Raw genomic sequence first — 14,035 nt, forward strand, 5'->3', positions numbered from 1 at the left:
AAAAGGACTAGGATGACGATCTGTACTTATAGCGCCCGAACGCTTGCATCGGAAGCGGCCATCAAAGATCTGATGATGCATGCCAAGAAGATTAAATACGACTTCATCGGACTAACCGAGACGAGACGACGTCACCCTCTCAATGTCGTATATGAAACTGGAGAAGAACTGTTCTTAGGAACATGCGACAGTAGAGGAGTTAGTGGAGTTGGCGTCCTCGTCAACACGAGTATGGCAAAGAACATCGACTCTTTCAAACAACTTACGACGCGAATCGGACGTCTGCGGATGAGAAGATGTGGTCCAACACGAACTTTGACTATGTTAGTCGCTTACGCTCCAACATCAAGCTACGAAGAAGAAGAAATCGAAGCTTTCTATATGGACCAAGAGAAGTCTACCGAGCAGATCATGCCTTCAACAAAGTCATAATTGGTGATTTCAACGCCAAAGCTGTCCCTAGAGGAACGCCTGAGGAACTTCACATCGGGACCCACGGCCTACAATGGAATGAATAGGAGGAGAGGCTCTCCGAGTTCATCATGACGACTAAGACCATCCATGGGAGCTCTTAATTCCAGAAGTCTTCCTCTCTACGCTGGACGTGGGCGTCACGCGGTGGAGGGTACTGTAATGAAATAGACCACATCATCGTCAATAAAAGGTCCTTCCTGACGGAGTCGTTGTTGTGCCAAAGTTCTATACGGAATCGGACCATCGCCTCTTCCGAGGAAGCATTTCCTTCACAAAGGATAGAAGAGAAAGCCGCCAAGTTCAGAGGGCGAAATCCCAGAACTATCATTAACCGGGATCTTTTCACTACGCTAGCCGGGTTTTGGGAAGATTCTGAAATGAATAACATCGACGAGGAATGTGACAGGCTCGTTGAACACCTTCACGACTGCAGGAAAAAGGCTGAGAGTCCTAAAACCACCAAGAAACGTCTTTCTCTTGAAACTCTTGAGCTGATACGTCAGCATGGAGCAGCACGAACCGCAGGGAACCACGTCCGAGCTCGCAAGGCTTTGCAGAGAGGCGATAAAGGAAGACCTTAAAGAGAGAAGAGCAGAAGTGCTGGCTGAAGCTGCAGAGGCGGGGAAAAGCATCCGCTATGCCCGTCGAGACTTCGCCAGTCGCAAGACGAGGATGACTGCTCTCCGGAACCCGAAGGGAACAACCACTGCATCGAGAAAGGGGATGGAGACAATCATCTACTTCTACTCGTGATCTCTTCGACAGCCATGTCCACTTGCCTCCTCACCATCTGAGGGAAGACGGACACGTCATTCCAGAGGTTCTCCCGTCCGAAATACGATATGCTTTCATGTCGGTAAGAAATCGTACGGCACTCGGTCCCGACAGAATAAGACCAGAACACCTGATGAGCCTTCCGCCAGTACTCATCAACACCCTGGCGAGGCTCTTTACACGTTACCTGTCAGGATGCAAGATTCCTAAACAGTGGAAGACCAGCAAGACCGTGTTGTTGTGTAAAAAGGGAGATCCAAATGACATCGGCAACTATTGCCCAATCTGCTTACTGTCCGTCATCTACAAGCTCTTCACAAGAGTGATCCTTAATAGGATTCAAAGTCTTGGATGAAGGACAGCCATGCGAGCAAGCAGGGTTTCGAAAAGGATTCAGCACATTCACACTGTTTCGAAATTTATCGAGGTATCACGAGAGTACAAGATGCCGCTCTGTCTCACCTTCATCGACTTAAAGAAGGCCTTCGACTCAGTTGAGACGGAAGCGGTCATGACAATCTCAGTACATAAAGGTACTTCGAGAATTGCACAGCAACTTCATGACCGGAATTTCGCCATTCCACAAGAATATCATCATTGACGTGAAGCGGGGGGTCCGACAGGGTGATACAATCTCACCCAAAATATTCACAGCCACCCTCGAGAACGCAATGCGAAAGTTGGAATGGGACGACATGGGAGTGAAGGTGATGGTCGGCAGCTACACCATTTGCGCTTTGCTGATGACATCGCACTGATAACACCTAGCCAAGCGGAACGAATGTTGAACGAATTCGACGAAACATGTGGATGCATCGGTCTTCAGCTGAATCTACAAAAGACGATGTTCATGCGCAACGGATGGGTCTCGGATGCCCCACTCACGCTCAACGGAACGAACATATCCGAATGCACCAGTTATGTTTATCTGGGTTGGGAATTGAACATGATGAACGACCTGACCCCCGAGCTGGGCAGGAGACGAGCGGCTTGGGGAACTTCCAAGAGCACCGAGGATGTAGTGAAGACGAGGAACACTCGGCCCCGTGCTCACCTCTTCAACACCACCGTACTTCCTGCTTTGACCTATGCTTCGGAAACCTGGACATTTCGCAGGCACGAAGAAAACGCGGTGAGCGTCATTGAACGCGCAATTGAGAGAGTGATGCTAGGAGTATCCTGTTTCACGCAAGTGAGGGACGGGATTCGAAGTTCTCTCCTACGCCAGCGATCGAAGATTAGAGACATCGCCGCGTTTGCCAAGGAAAGTAAAATAAGGAGGGCAGGACACGTGATGTGCTTTAACGAGAACCGTTGGACAGAACCGTGAGTTCCCCGCGATATTGAGCGCACTTTAGAATACCCCCGACCCGATGGTCAGATTTCTTCACGAAGTCCTTTAAAGAAAATTATAATGCTTTTCGCGTCCCATGCGAAAGGAGGAACCACTGGGCGACTCTGGCACGCGATCAGGAGAAATGGAAGAATTACTGGCGCCCGCTTGACCAGTTCGAAGATCAACGGGAAACTGGAATTCGGAGATAGAAACATTACAAGTGGAGAAAAGAATATTCTGAACATTGCCTTTATGAGTGAGAAAAGGACAGGTTATTTGGCTTCTCCTAATAAAACTGATCTCGAACAAATTTTCACAGTATTGAGTAAATTACTCAGACAAAAAAGGAAGGAAATTATTTCGGATAAATGTCGAAATGAGAAAAAAAGTAGGAGGCTGCGCGGGAGCTGTGAGGAACGATTAAAATAACCTGGTGGAGGAATTTGGATCAATGCCACCCTTTCGAATGTCTTGTAACGAAATTACGTTAATCGCTAACACTTAAAAGTCAAGAAGTGCCTTTGTACGACTTCGGTATCGCAGAGTACACAAACTCTAGATCGTAAGTGCTCACGGTCCTACCGAAACCGCTGAAGAGAACAACAGGGCCTCTTTCTATGATGAACTCAATGCGTTGATGTATAAGATATCCAGCCTGCAGGTGGTCACTGTCGGAATTGATGCAAACGCAATGATAGGTCTCGAACAACAGTCCGGTATGCTTGGAAAATGGTTCTATCCCGTGGAGCAAACGTCGGACAATGCTAATCGTCTAGTAAGTCTTTGTGAGCAGGCGAATCTCGTTATTGCATCCACGTTTAGGAGGAATCATCGACGCCATCAGCTTACGAGGCAAGGGACAACTCCTTTAACGACAGGAGAGTAGCGCCAGCGGAAGATTCCGACTCTTGAGCTTCAGCTCAATTATGTTTTAACGAAGAAGATCCTTTTGACAGACACTCGGAAATCTAGAGCTGTCTAGGACATCGCATTTTATCCCGACCACAGCCCAAATCTTCTCAGAACCAGAACCAACTAAGCCAAGGAGTTCAACCTCAACCGAAGATGAACATGGCAGATTTGAGGAACGAGGAATGTCGATAAATATTGGAGTACGGATCAAGAATAAGCTTGAAGACACCAACTATCTCACCAGTTGTAACCAGAACGATGCAAAGGAAACGCTCCCGTTTTGATGCCGAGGAAGAAGTTCGCCATTGCATCTGCAGGGAATAGATCCATGTACAGTTCTGTATGTGTCGATGTCAGTACAGCCGATCTAGGTCGGCCTGTACATGTACATGGATCTACAGCTAGCAGATGCGTCTGAGGAGAAAGTTGTGTCCTTATCCGAAACGTGATAGCAAGAACGAATGGACGTCAAGAGCGGGAAGTATGAAAGGGAATAAAAGGACAAGAACCCGAAAAAAGCATATGCTGTATAGAGAAGCAATGTTCGGCAGTTCTCAACACTGCCAAAGGAGTGTCGGGCAGGCAGCCTTACCCATGTGGAGGGAGCATTTCAACACCTTGCTGGAGCAACAAGCCCCACCACTCCCTGAACTCGAACATGTCCAACGGCCAAGGTACACCGCTGTCAGCGAGCGACCACCGACCTTGTCGAAGGTTCTAGCCTCTATCCAAAAAATGAAGAATTGAAAAGGTGGCGGGGACGATGGAAATGGCACAAAAATGATGTCTTCCTTCTTCTGGAAATCGTGGGATGACGAAAATAATCACTTCAATATGGATTGACGAAAGGATAACTGATTCGTGGAGACACGCTGTCTGTGTAATTTCACGACGGTTTCATCTTGATCGATCTACAATTCGAAGTCTTAAAACGACTCATCATGGATCGGCTTATCAAAAATCGTGAAGAAACCATCCGAGAAGAGCAATGACGACGGTTTCATCTTGATCGATCTACAATTCAAGAGGTGTTTATTGTTAGAAGAGTAATCGGAACGTGGCCGCGGCACTCGAAGCCTACGCAGTTAGCCCTCCTAGACTTTGGAGCTGCTTTCGACTCTCCTCATTGAGGCCGTCTTTTCAACGCATTTCACGCTGATGGTACTCCAAGAAAGTTCGCCTAATCGAAGACATGAACAGAAGAGCAACTGCTGCAGTTCGAACACCAGCCAGATTTACATTGTCGTTCGAAGTGGAAACTGGAGTAAAACAATGGGCTGTTGCATGGCCATCCTTGTCCGACTTTGACGTCGATGATACCATAAACAGTTGAGCAATGTCCGGTTGATGTGGTTCTTGCACCATTTGGAAAAAGCGCGTGTGGTGGACCCCACTGCCCACGAAGTTAAGCTGCGAGTCCATCTACCAACAATTCGTCCCATCATGATGTACGGATCGAAGACTTGAGCAGCGTCGTCAACGGTGATTGAGAAGGTGGACTGCATCGAAAGGAAACTGTTTAGATAGATTCTTGGCTACTTCTGGCCAATGGTGTGCCATAACGAAAAGCTTTACTCGGAAGTAAATATGGTGTACCGCAGATGACGCAAGGAATACATCAATATCTTGCTCTGACCTCTAAAATAACCGCAGAAAACCGTCATTTTCTTGGTCACATTATAAGGAGTCATTCATCGGATCGCCTTGCCCAAGTTGCCTTGAGGATACTCCTAGACCAAAACTGGCAAAAGCCACCCGGACGTAAAGAGAAAGTTTTGGACGGAGATGGTGAAGGAAGACCTGGAGAAGCATGACATCGAAAAGCAGTTCAAGCGAGACTTAAATTTCCGCAGAATATGGAACAGCGACGGATGGATAGATTCTATGCGAGCTCTAGTTGAGGATCGAAGAGGATGCGCTCAGATATGATCAATGACGACTCACCTCGGCGAGGATACCCATAAGCCACGTTAGCCCATAACATCCGCCCTCCGTTTAAGTCACCAAGTCGAGACCAGTTGGAATGTATTTTCTTTAGGAGGAAAGAAACACTACTTCTGATGATTTAATATAATAATCTATTCAGGATTTACACCCACTGATAAGCTTTTCCAGAACGTCACTGAACACCACTCTACCTACCGAACTTTGACAGAACAGTGAAATTTCGAGAAGATATCGTCTTTGTGTGCTTGTGAAAGGACACAAATATTTACTGTATAAGGATATGCAAGAAGAAATGAACAAGAAATACCAGATGTTCAGCTACTTCGGCAGCTACAGGGATGACCTCTTCAACAAATTGTTCCAGCAATTCATCAACGACACCAATCACTTCATCAATTTGAGCTTTCGAAACAATATCAAGGATTTGGAGAACCAGTGAACGAACATGTGGTTTTGTAAGTGCATGAGCTGCAAAAAAAAAAAACCTCTAACCGCAATTACCCTCTGTAATGTCACGCACACGAACCTCTCTCCTGGTCTTCGAGAAAACTCTGAATTGCAAGAGCCGATTCCACCTTCACAGGCAATTCCTCGTTAGGATCGCACATTATTTGAATTAGACCATCAATTGCCTAGAAGAATTAATTCATTAACTATGGAGTGAATTTGTTCACCAATCCAAAGTGTAAGTTAGAACAAAGTGACCTCTAAATAAGAAAAGAGGACAAAAACTAATCTGCGATCTTCACTGCAGACATAACGACAATGGAAGCAGTTCCAAATTCATCAAAACGAAAGTATTTCGTCAACCATTCAATTAAACCTGGTTCCCTTGGGTTAGGAAGGAATCAAACGCAAAACGAGTAGTGCAGTAGCTACTGCACTACTTACTAGTTTCAAGACCTCAAAAGTTATTCTACAAACTTAGAGGCACCACCCAACTAATCTGAGGTGGTACGGATTTCAGGTGGAGTATTCGTATACGGGATCGTAGATTATGGAGAAAAGGGTGATTCCATCCATTTCGTCCTAATTGCCGTAAAAAACGACCCGGTAGATACAGTTTCGAGCGTTCCGGCGCGCTATTTTCTATAACGAGTTCGATTGGAGCGCACCAGCCTTGTGCACGCACCATTGCATCTTCCGCGCCGTTTTTTTTTTACGGCAATTAGGAAGAAATGGATGGAATCACCTCCTCTTCATAATCTACTATGCCGTATACGAATACTCCACCTGAAATCCGTACCATCTCAGATTCGTGGGGTGATGCCTATAAACAAACTTGAACGCGTAGTGGTTTCTTGAAACATAGTCCAAACCAAAATGATGAAGATACACTTAGGTCCCACCAGCATGACTTATAATGCAACCAGCACGAGCGACTGGCTTCACCGATAGTTCTCGGGAGGACAAAATGTCTTGCGCTATTCAAATCCGCGTGGAATGAGGCGACACATTCGATTTCAAATTAGGATCGCCTGCGGTTTTAGGAAGGCGTGCCTGGCCTATGGTGATTTGCAGAGGTAAGTCAACACACATGAAGACAGTGCTCTTATCCTTCAAATCTGTCGTCAATTTATTGAACACGGAGACGGCTTGGTTAGCATGAGGTGGTTTCGAACCTTTCGCCGTGCAGTTTTGGCCAAATCCCTTAACAACTGCGCTACACTCGCCTGACAAAATACCTATGAAGTTCGAAAAGGTTGAAAGTTTCTCTGTTTTCATTTAAAAAAAAATGCGAAAACTAACGGAAAAATATCAATTAGCAAGATTTCAATGTGTAGCAAAACACACTGAACTATTAGTAGCAAATGCCGTTCAAAACCAAAAGGAATCGATGATCGCAGCTGCGCAGAACAAACTTGAATCGAATTTTGAAAGTCACCAAGGAATTGCTTGAAAAAAGGCATAAAAATTGATTTGAATGCATCACAAATTGAATGGTTAGTGGCAAACAGGCGTTGAAAACTCTGCAGCAGGTATTCTTCAAATGCAGATAGAAAGAAATTCTGGAAGCAGCACAAAGAAGGACAAGACCAAAGTGTCCCAGGGACTTTCGCAAATAAAAGTTCTTCCTGCAGCTCTCCTGAACGAAGACGGGATTCGCACCTCTTCTCGTAGCGAGATGGAAATCATTGCGGAGAGACTCTATTGGAACCTTTTCTGTTCGTCAGTTCCTATGTCAAATCCGAAACCTTCCGCTAGCTCCACCTCGAATTCTTCCTTCGTAAGCACGAGTTGCGATCAAGAGCATGAAGCCTAACAACAAGCTCTATAACTTATATCAACGGACTTTCTTTGCCCTGGTTATTTTCTTTATTTAATTCTAGTAATGCACACCTTTTCTGGATTCTGGACGCATGACGTCCTGTTTCCAGAAAAAGAGGATCCCTTATCAGTGGCAGACTTCGATAACTCTTCTTATCTACAACAAAAGTGTCCGAAGAGATCTTCGAAACTGCCGTCTATGTTCCTCAACAGGGTGCAGTTGAAATCCTAAAAAAATCTTAAATCCAAGAGTCCAGGTTGAAGTGGGGTATCGGACAGTCAGATATTCCTGAGCGTCTTGCACAGTGTTCACGAAGTTCATGATGCGGATATGGAAGACAGTGGATGAGGTCCAACTTCAAGCTGGATTCTTGGATTTTGGACTTTATAGGGCTTCAACTGCAGCCTATTGAGGGTCATAGAGGTTGAAGTCTCTATGGCTGGTACCGCCATCATCTGCCTCTTGCCCGAACTTTTGTTGACTACGAGAAAGCGTTCGACAGCTCAGATAGGAATGTAATGATGTCAGCTCCGGTCGACCAAGATGTGGAGATCATCATATGAGGGGACATTAGCTAACTGCTACGATCGATGCAGCTCTTCCACCGCGTCCTCACAATACCAATTGGAAAGGGGGTTACGACAAGGCTAGTATATCGCCGAAGCAATTCACGGCTGCATTACAGCAGATAATGAAATCATTTGTTCAGGACGAAAAGGACGCATGAGTTGATGTAAGACACCCCCAAACTTCCGGACGACATCACTCCCATTTACAAAAGCGCTACTAAATTAGAAACGACGCTCGAGAAATTAAACGAAGCAGGGAAGAGAATAAGAGTTTGAATAAACAGGAGACAGCTTATGAAGAACGTCTACGGTAAGGATGAAGGAACACAACTAGAAGGCTGTTAAGTCGTGGGAACGTCTTCGTTTGTATACCTCGGATGTTCCATGAACAAGGAAAACGACTCGAAGGAAGAACTAGTGAGAAGGATGAGAGCAGCATGGGCAACTTTCTCACCAACCAGGAGCGGACAGACGGAGAGCTTCGTGCCTCTTTTAGACTTGACAGTTCTCCCAGCGCTCCGTTACGCAGCAATGATGAATGGAGACAGAGAAAACTTCATGTCGATCGCAACGGCAGGCTCTACCGCACCGTTTCAAGTGCGGCCCATCACACAACTGCACCAGCTTTTTGATCCAGCAATAGGAGAGCGCTGGCTTGATCAAGTTTTTGAGGCATACTTTGTCCGTCTTACCCCGGACCTCAACATTCCGCCGATGCGATAAACAAACTCAGATTATGATGAGGAAGTGAGCACCATAGGATGCTATGTAGTGAGTCGGTTTAAATACATAAGTCTGGGGTACAGAAGTTTTTATGTGCAGATGAGAATTCGCGTCGGAAGGACGAACTAGCGCTTTATTGGCGTAGACAGTTGCATTCGAAGCAGTGCGATTTTGAACCGCTTGCAATTGACCGCAAGCGTGTAACAGCACAGCAGATAGTGTTTGGCGTCCAGCCCAAGCACGGGATGGCGCGACGCTTCACCGCGCAAACGCTAAATGCTATCGCTTGCACCATAAGTCAAGTCATTTTGACCTGACTATACTTAATGAAGACTTCACAAAATCTGTCGAGTAGTTCAAATGCAAAATCACTGTTTATAGGTCTCGAAGCAGAACTGCACTTTTTGAATGGAAGTTTTGTGTCGTAAAAAGACAACCGGTGACCTACATGGAAAAAGAAACTAATCTTCAGATTTCATCTCTCTGTAGTGTTCTAATCAGACAAGCCTAAGAAAACTCCTTAGTTAAACACGAAGATTGTTGGTCTCGCATCGCATACGATGCACTCATTAGATGCTCCTGTGTGTTGCCCTTAGGTGGCAAAACTGGTCAATTTCCATTTAATCTAGATCTTTAGAATGAAGTCTGTTATCCATCTAGTCACATATTATAAATCTATGAAAACAGATCTTGAAAAACAAAACAAAAAAGAGGAAGTTCTGGTTACCTTGACAATAATGGACTTTGTATGGAAGAATGTATCGCTGTACTCCTTCAAGCACCACGCAGCACGAGCTCTAATGAACTTCGAAGGGTCGTGTAAACGGCTGATAACCAAAGCATCAAGCATGCGTTCCACATCCTTCTTGTATTTCTGCACATATACAAAGGTACATATGTTTACAAAAACCACACTTATAATCTCTCGAAAGATAGATTAGGTTTTGTTTTGCCGTAGATTAGGCTTACGGCGCTGACGTGGACTGCTTACACAGAACTTACAGGCAAAATATCTAGTATCTGAGTCATACAAAATAAAAACTTGCACTAGTCCAAAAGGGAAAAACGATGATCACGTCAACCTTGTTCAATTGTAATCGCTATAGTAGTTCTTGTATATTGAGTATACGTGAAACAACTTTATTACAAACACAGTAAATTCCTCTTGTAGTTCAAAAAATAACGCTAAAGATGCCCACCGAAGACAAAAGCGTAATTTCTGGACGAGTTCTTCTCTTTTCTCCTGTCCACACTTGCTCTTAATCTTTACGTCTCAGTTTTCTGTGCAGTAAATCGAGATACGACGATTTTGGATGAAATTTGAAAACAAAAAATGAAAATTCGAAGAAAAATCGCTTATTTCAAAACTATGGATGTTCTCATGACTCAAATCAAAATAGATTTCTTCAGCTGGTTTCGAAAAAAAGGATAAAGATAAAGTGTACGGCGTTGATCAATTCATATGGACATGCGTCTACGAGTTCGACTTTAAAGGCATCACCCCATGAATCTGGGATGGTACGGATTTGAGGCGGGTAATGTCTATACGGAACGTAGATTGTGGGGAAGAGGGTGATTCTGTTTATCTCTCCTTCAAATGCTTGATTGGCACGCGGCGGTTCCAAATCAACGATCGATCGTGCAGTCTAAGCGTCTTTTACCGACTGTGCTACACCAACCCTCCTTCGGAAAATTGCAAATGAAAAAAAAAAAATGCAAAAATTGAAATTTAATTGCAGCTTTTTTGATGTACTAACATTAAAACATAAAAAGTTTTTAAAACTCTCTTTGAATGTGCTTACTTGTCAGTATATCCCTTTCTAGTTGACTTTTTTCCTTTACTTTTCTACCTTCAACAAGTTTGCAAGCCTGCGCAATATCTTAAATTGGCACTTTTTAGTGTTTAGTGTAGAAACTTGTACCTATCGCAAATATCTGGCAACCAAACACGTTATTACAAATACACAAAAGTAGAGTCATTTTGAACAAATCGGTAGCAAAAAAAAAATGAAATAAAATAAAACTCGTGAAATAGAACTCGTTGGATAAATTCGGATGAATCCAGCGCCAGGGTGGAAATGAAGTCAACAACTTTTGCGCAGCCGTTAAAATTCATTATGTGCATGAAAAAAATACGTGTTAGTGGCTAGAACTTATTCATAAACGTCCACAACACACTGACGAACCTTGGAATTGTAGATGTGCCTGTTATAAAACCCACCCTTGCTGTTTGTCTAATCTAATCTAATTTTTCGCATTCTTCATGGACCGGAGTATTCGACCTCTTCATTCGTAAAATTTGGAATGAACTTCAATCTTGCTTTCGCCTTTCTATTCATTCTACCTTTTTCTGAAAACTAGTAGTAAGGAACTCGCGCTAATTAGGTGCGCGCGAGTCATTGACAAGAGAAGAAGACGAAAACAGCCAGCGCATCAAACTCTGAACGCAGGACATGCAGTAGCCGTGTGCACATGATGTTAGGGGACTTTCGCGTGGTGGAATCGCGCCGCTAACACTAATTAGGATGCGACCCGCGTATGACCCCATAGATCAAAACTCGGAAAGATCCTGATATAGAGCCAACTTGTTGGTCACGGCTATGCACTCTTCCTTTCTACTCATTTTTGGACCTTTTGCATTTATCCAAAACGCCTCTAGTGTTCTGCGAGCTATAATTTCGGGTTCGTACGATAGGATCGTTGTAGCGATAAAGAAAGGAGCATTTTCATGAGATTGTCTGCGGCGAGCTACGAGAGGGTTTGCTTGACATTGTCAATCGAGTGCTTCCAACCATTATGCAAAGGTCGAACCTTTACGCGTCTAAACTTCCAACATTTATATTCACGTTTTTAGCAAGATATCGTTTCGTTAGAAATGTGTCATAGGAAATCCGCAGCGAAATTTCGTTTTGGCAAGCTGGTAAGCGCCATCATCCCTTAACTCGCCTGACTACGCCTGACTACGTCGTTAAGTAGAGGTCAGCGATGTATCACTGCCCATGTCGGAACTTTTCGTGTGCCCAAAAAATGAGAATAGAACGTTGGATGGAAACGGCGAAATTCGCAAGAAATTCCAGCACAAAAGTCAAAAACTACTGATGAATATCTGTAGGTGCCTGCATGTATGTTATAGAGGAAATCACACTGGGTCGCCGGATCCAATATCCAATCCAAATATCCCGGAGAAAACATCTGCAATGAACAAGCTGGCGCTCTAGTATATCCTAGTGACTACGCGTTTATTGTCAAGAAACTGAACGAAATGTAGCAGAGAGGTACTCGGTGTCTATGCATAGCTCACTCAAGAATAATGTTTTTTTCCTGATATTTTTATTTTACTTAATATTATTTTATTATTTCATATCTCTGCAGACCATTAAAGTGGATAGTAGAGTTGAAAAAAACGAGCATTGTCGAGGGTTCCAATTTCTTGCAACTGACCCAAGTTATAAGGCTGCTAAATAATAATAATTGAAAAACTGCAGTGGTCCGAGCGCCGGTCGAACACACTTCATTGTTTGAAATGGTAACTGATATAATACAACAGAATGTAATGGATGCTCCAATTTTGTCATGTCGCAATGACATCATGCGAAGAACACTGGGTGGGCAATAACCCCGTTGATGTCGTTCTAGTAGCATCAACATATCAGTTGTTGAATCTGTAGAGTGTCGACGATGTAGCAAAAGTCTTTACAAGAAGAGCAATATGTGGTCGAAGTTATATGAATCCTACAGATTAGGAATATGTCGAACAGGATGGGTTCAAATATGCTCAAAAATGACACAGCGAAAACATTAATAAGATCGTTAGGTCATAACATTTGACGTAGTGGATAAACCTAATTGAAAACATAGAATACGGTGTGTAGATTACGGATACGAGTGTGGCCCCACTCAACTCCCGCAATCGCCCTGAAAAACGGCGTGGGAAACAGTGTTTTTCTTTTATATGTACGCGAAAACGCACTGCACCCACGATGCGCGCGGTCGAAAACCAAGTAGGTAATCTTAAGCAACGTAATCAAGGGAAACTAACGAATAGGCTGCTGAGGGAACCGGAACGAGTACAAGGATGGCACTTTTCTACGACCGATGCACCACTAAGATACAGCTTTTCCACTGCCCCCTCACCATACCATTGGAAAGGGCGCACGTCAAGGCGATACTACATCGCCGAAGCTGTTCACGGCTGCATTGCAATGGATAATGAAATCACTTTCATGGGAAGAAAGGAGCACCCGTGTTGATCGAAGACTCCTCTCGAACCTTCGTTTGGTGGACGACATCGTTCTCTTTTCGAGCAGTACCAATGAAGCAGAAACGATGCTCAACGAATTGAACGAACCAGGGAAGAGAATAGGACTGCGAATAAACAGAAAGAAGACACGGTTCATGAAGAATGTCTAGTCCTACGGACAGAGGAGTACAACTTAAAGGCTACCAAATCGTGGAAACTTCGTCATACGTGTATCTCGGACGCTGTATGAACATGGAAAACAATTTGAAGGAAGAACTGAATAGAGGATCCAAAGATACTCAACATATTGACCATTAGATAAAGGATTAAAGTGTTCGGCGTTACTCAATCCACTTGGGATGGACCACTGCGTTCACTTCGATTCGACCGGAAGAATCGTTTGAGGTTGACGCGCGTGACTACCCTGTATAATGACTTGCGTGGACTAGATGATGACCGATGTATCACGTTAGTGCTTTTGTCTTCCCAGACATGTCTGGTACCAACTTATCGGTACCCCGGAGTTACGAAAGGCTTAGTTAGCACTAGGACTGAATCAAACCTCCGATAGATCATGCTGCAGCCACAGCGTAGCCTCTTACCGCGCTACACCGCCCCATTAGATAATTAGAGTTAACAAAAATACGCTCGTTCGTGCAACTGGTGGATATCACGGTTATAAAAACCAAGGGATTTCTCGTCGAAAAACCTTCGAATGCGGATTTTGAGGTTTTCTTCTCCTTTTTATTGTCTAGGTGATGGGTAATCGACCAGAAAAGGTAAAAACCACT

The 14,035-nt window shown here is 44.2% G+C and overlaps 6 protein-coding genes across 8 annotated transcripts in view; 4 read left to right on the top strand and 2 right to left on the bottom strand.

Annotated features, from left to right (window-relative positions):
• Positions 1-12: 12 nt before the first annotated feature.
• On the top strand, positions 13-432 carry RB195_024184 (uncharacterized protein; the record flags this gene model as incomplete). The annotated part of the gene is made up of 1 exon (XM_064211867.1): positions 13-432. The coding sequence occupies one exon, from the start codon at positions 13-15 to the stop codon at positions 430-432; it is 420 nt and encodes a 139-aa protein (XP_064067748.1).
• Positions 433-978: 546 nt separating this feature from the next.
• RB195_024185 (uncharacterized protein) lies at positions 979-1,227 on the top strand (the record flags this gene model as incomplete). The annotated part of the gene is made up of 1 exon (XM_064211868.1): positions 979-1,227. One exon carries the CDS (start codon positions 979-981, stop codon positions 1,225-1,227), a length of 249 nt encoding a protein of 82 aa, XP_064067749.1.
• A 385-nt stretch (positions 1,228-1,612) lies between these two features.
• RB195_024186 (uncharacterized protein) lies at positions 1,613-3,496 on the top strand (the record flags this gene model as incomplete). Of its 2 annotated transcripts, XM_064211870.1 has the most annotated exons (4): positions 1,613-1,781; positions 1,914-2,574; positions 3,239-3,359; positions 3,407-3,496. In XM_064211870.1, the coding sequence occupies 4 exons, from the start codon at positions 1,613-1,615 to the stop codon at positions 3,494-3,496; spliced, it is 1,041 nt and encodes a 346-aa protein (XP_064067750.1). The 2 variants fall into 2 exon arrangements, with proteins under 2 accessions (XP_064067750.1, XP_064067751.1); XM_064211869.1 differs by lacking the exon at positions 1,613-1,781 and having other exon boundaries at positions 1,934-2,380; positions 3,144-3,359.
• Positions 3,497-3,904: 408 nt separating this feature from the next.
• Positions 3,905-4,243, top strand: RB195_024187 (uncharacterized protein; the record flags this gene model as incomplete). Its single annotated transcript, XM_064211871.1, has 1 exon — positions 3,905-4,243. The coding sequence occupies one exon, from the start codon at positions 3,905-3,907 to the stop codon at positions 4,241-4,243; it is 339 nt and encodes a 112-aa protein (XP_064067752.1).
• A 393-nt stretch (positions 4,244-4,636) lies between these two features.
• RB195_024188 (uncharacterized protein) lies at positions 4,637-4,861 on the bottom strand (the record flags this gene model as incomplete). The annotated part of the gene is made up of 1 exon (XM_064211872.1): positions 4,637-4,861. One exon carries the CDS (start codon positions 4,859-4,861, stop codon positions 4,637-4,639), a length of 225 nt encoding a protein of 74 aa, XP_064067753.1.
• Positions 4,862-5,173: 312 nt separating this feature from the next.
• Positions 5,174-14,035, bottom strand: part of RB195_024189 (uncharacterized protein) — a gene marked incomplete at both ends in the record, with an annotated part of 49,716 nt that continues 40,854 nt past the window's right edge. For both annotated transcript variants that reach the window (XM_064211873.1, XM_064211874.1), the window contains 4 exons: positions 5,174-5,296; positions 5,751-5,911; positions 5,970-6,075; positions 9,732-9,878. In XM_064211873.1, the coding sequence (XP_064067754.1) occupies positions 5,174-5,296; positions 5,751-5,911; positions 5,970-6,075; positions 9,732-9,878 (537 nt within the window). The remainder of the gene's footprint in view (positions 5,297-5,750; positions 5,912-5,969; positions 6,076-9,731; positions 9,879-14,035) is intronic.

The sequence above is a fragment of the Necator americanus genome, chromosome X (assembly GCF_031761385.1).
Source record: "Necator americanus strain Aroian chromosome X, whole genome shotgun sequence".
Classification (NCBI taxonomy): Eukaryota; Metazoa; Nematoda; class Chromadorea; order Rhabditida; family Ancylostomatidae; genus Necator; species Necator americanus.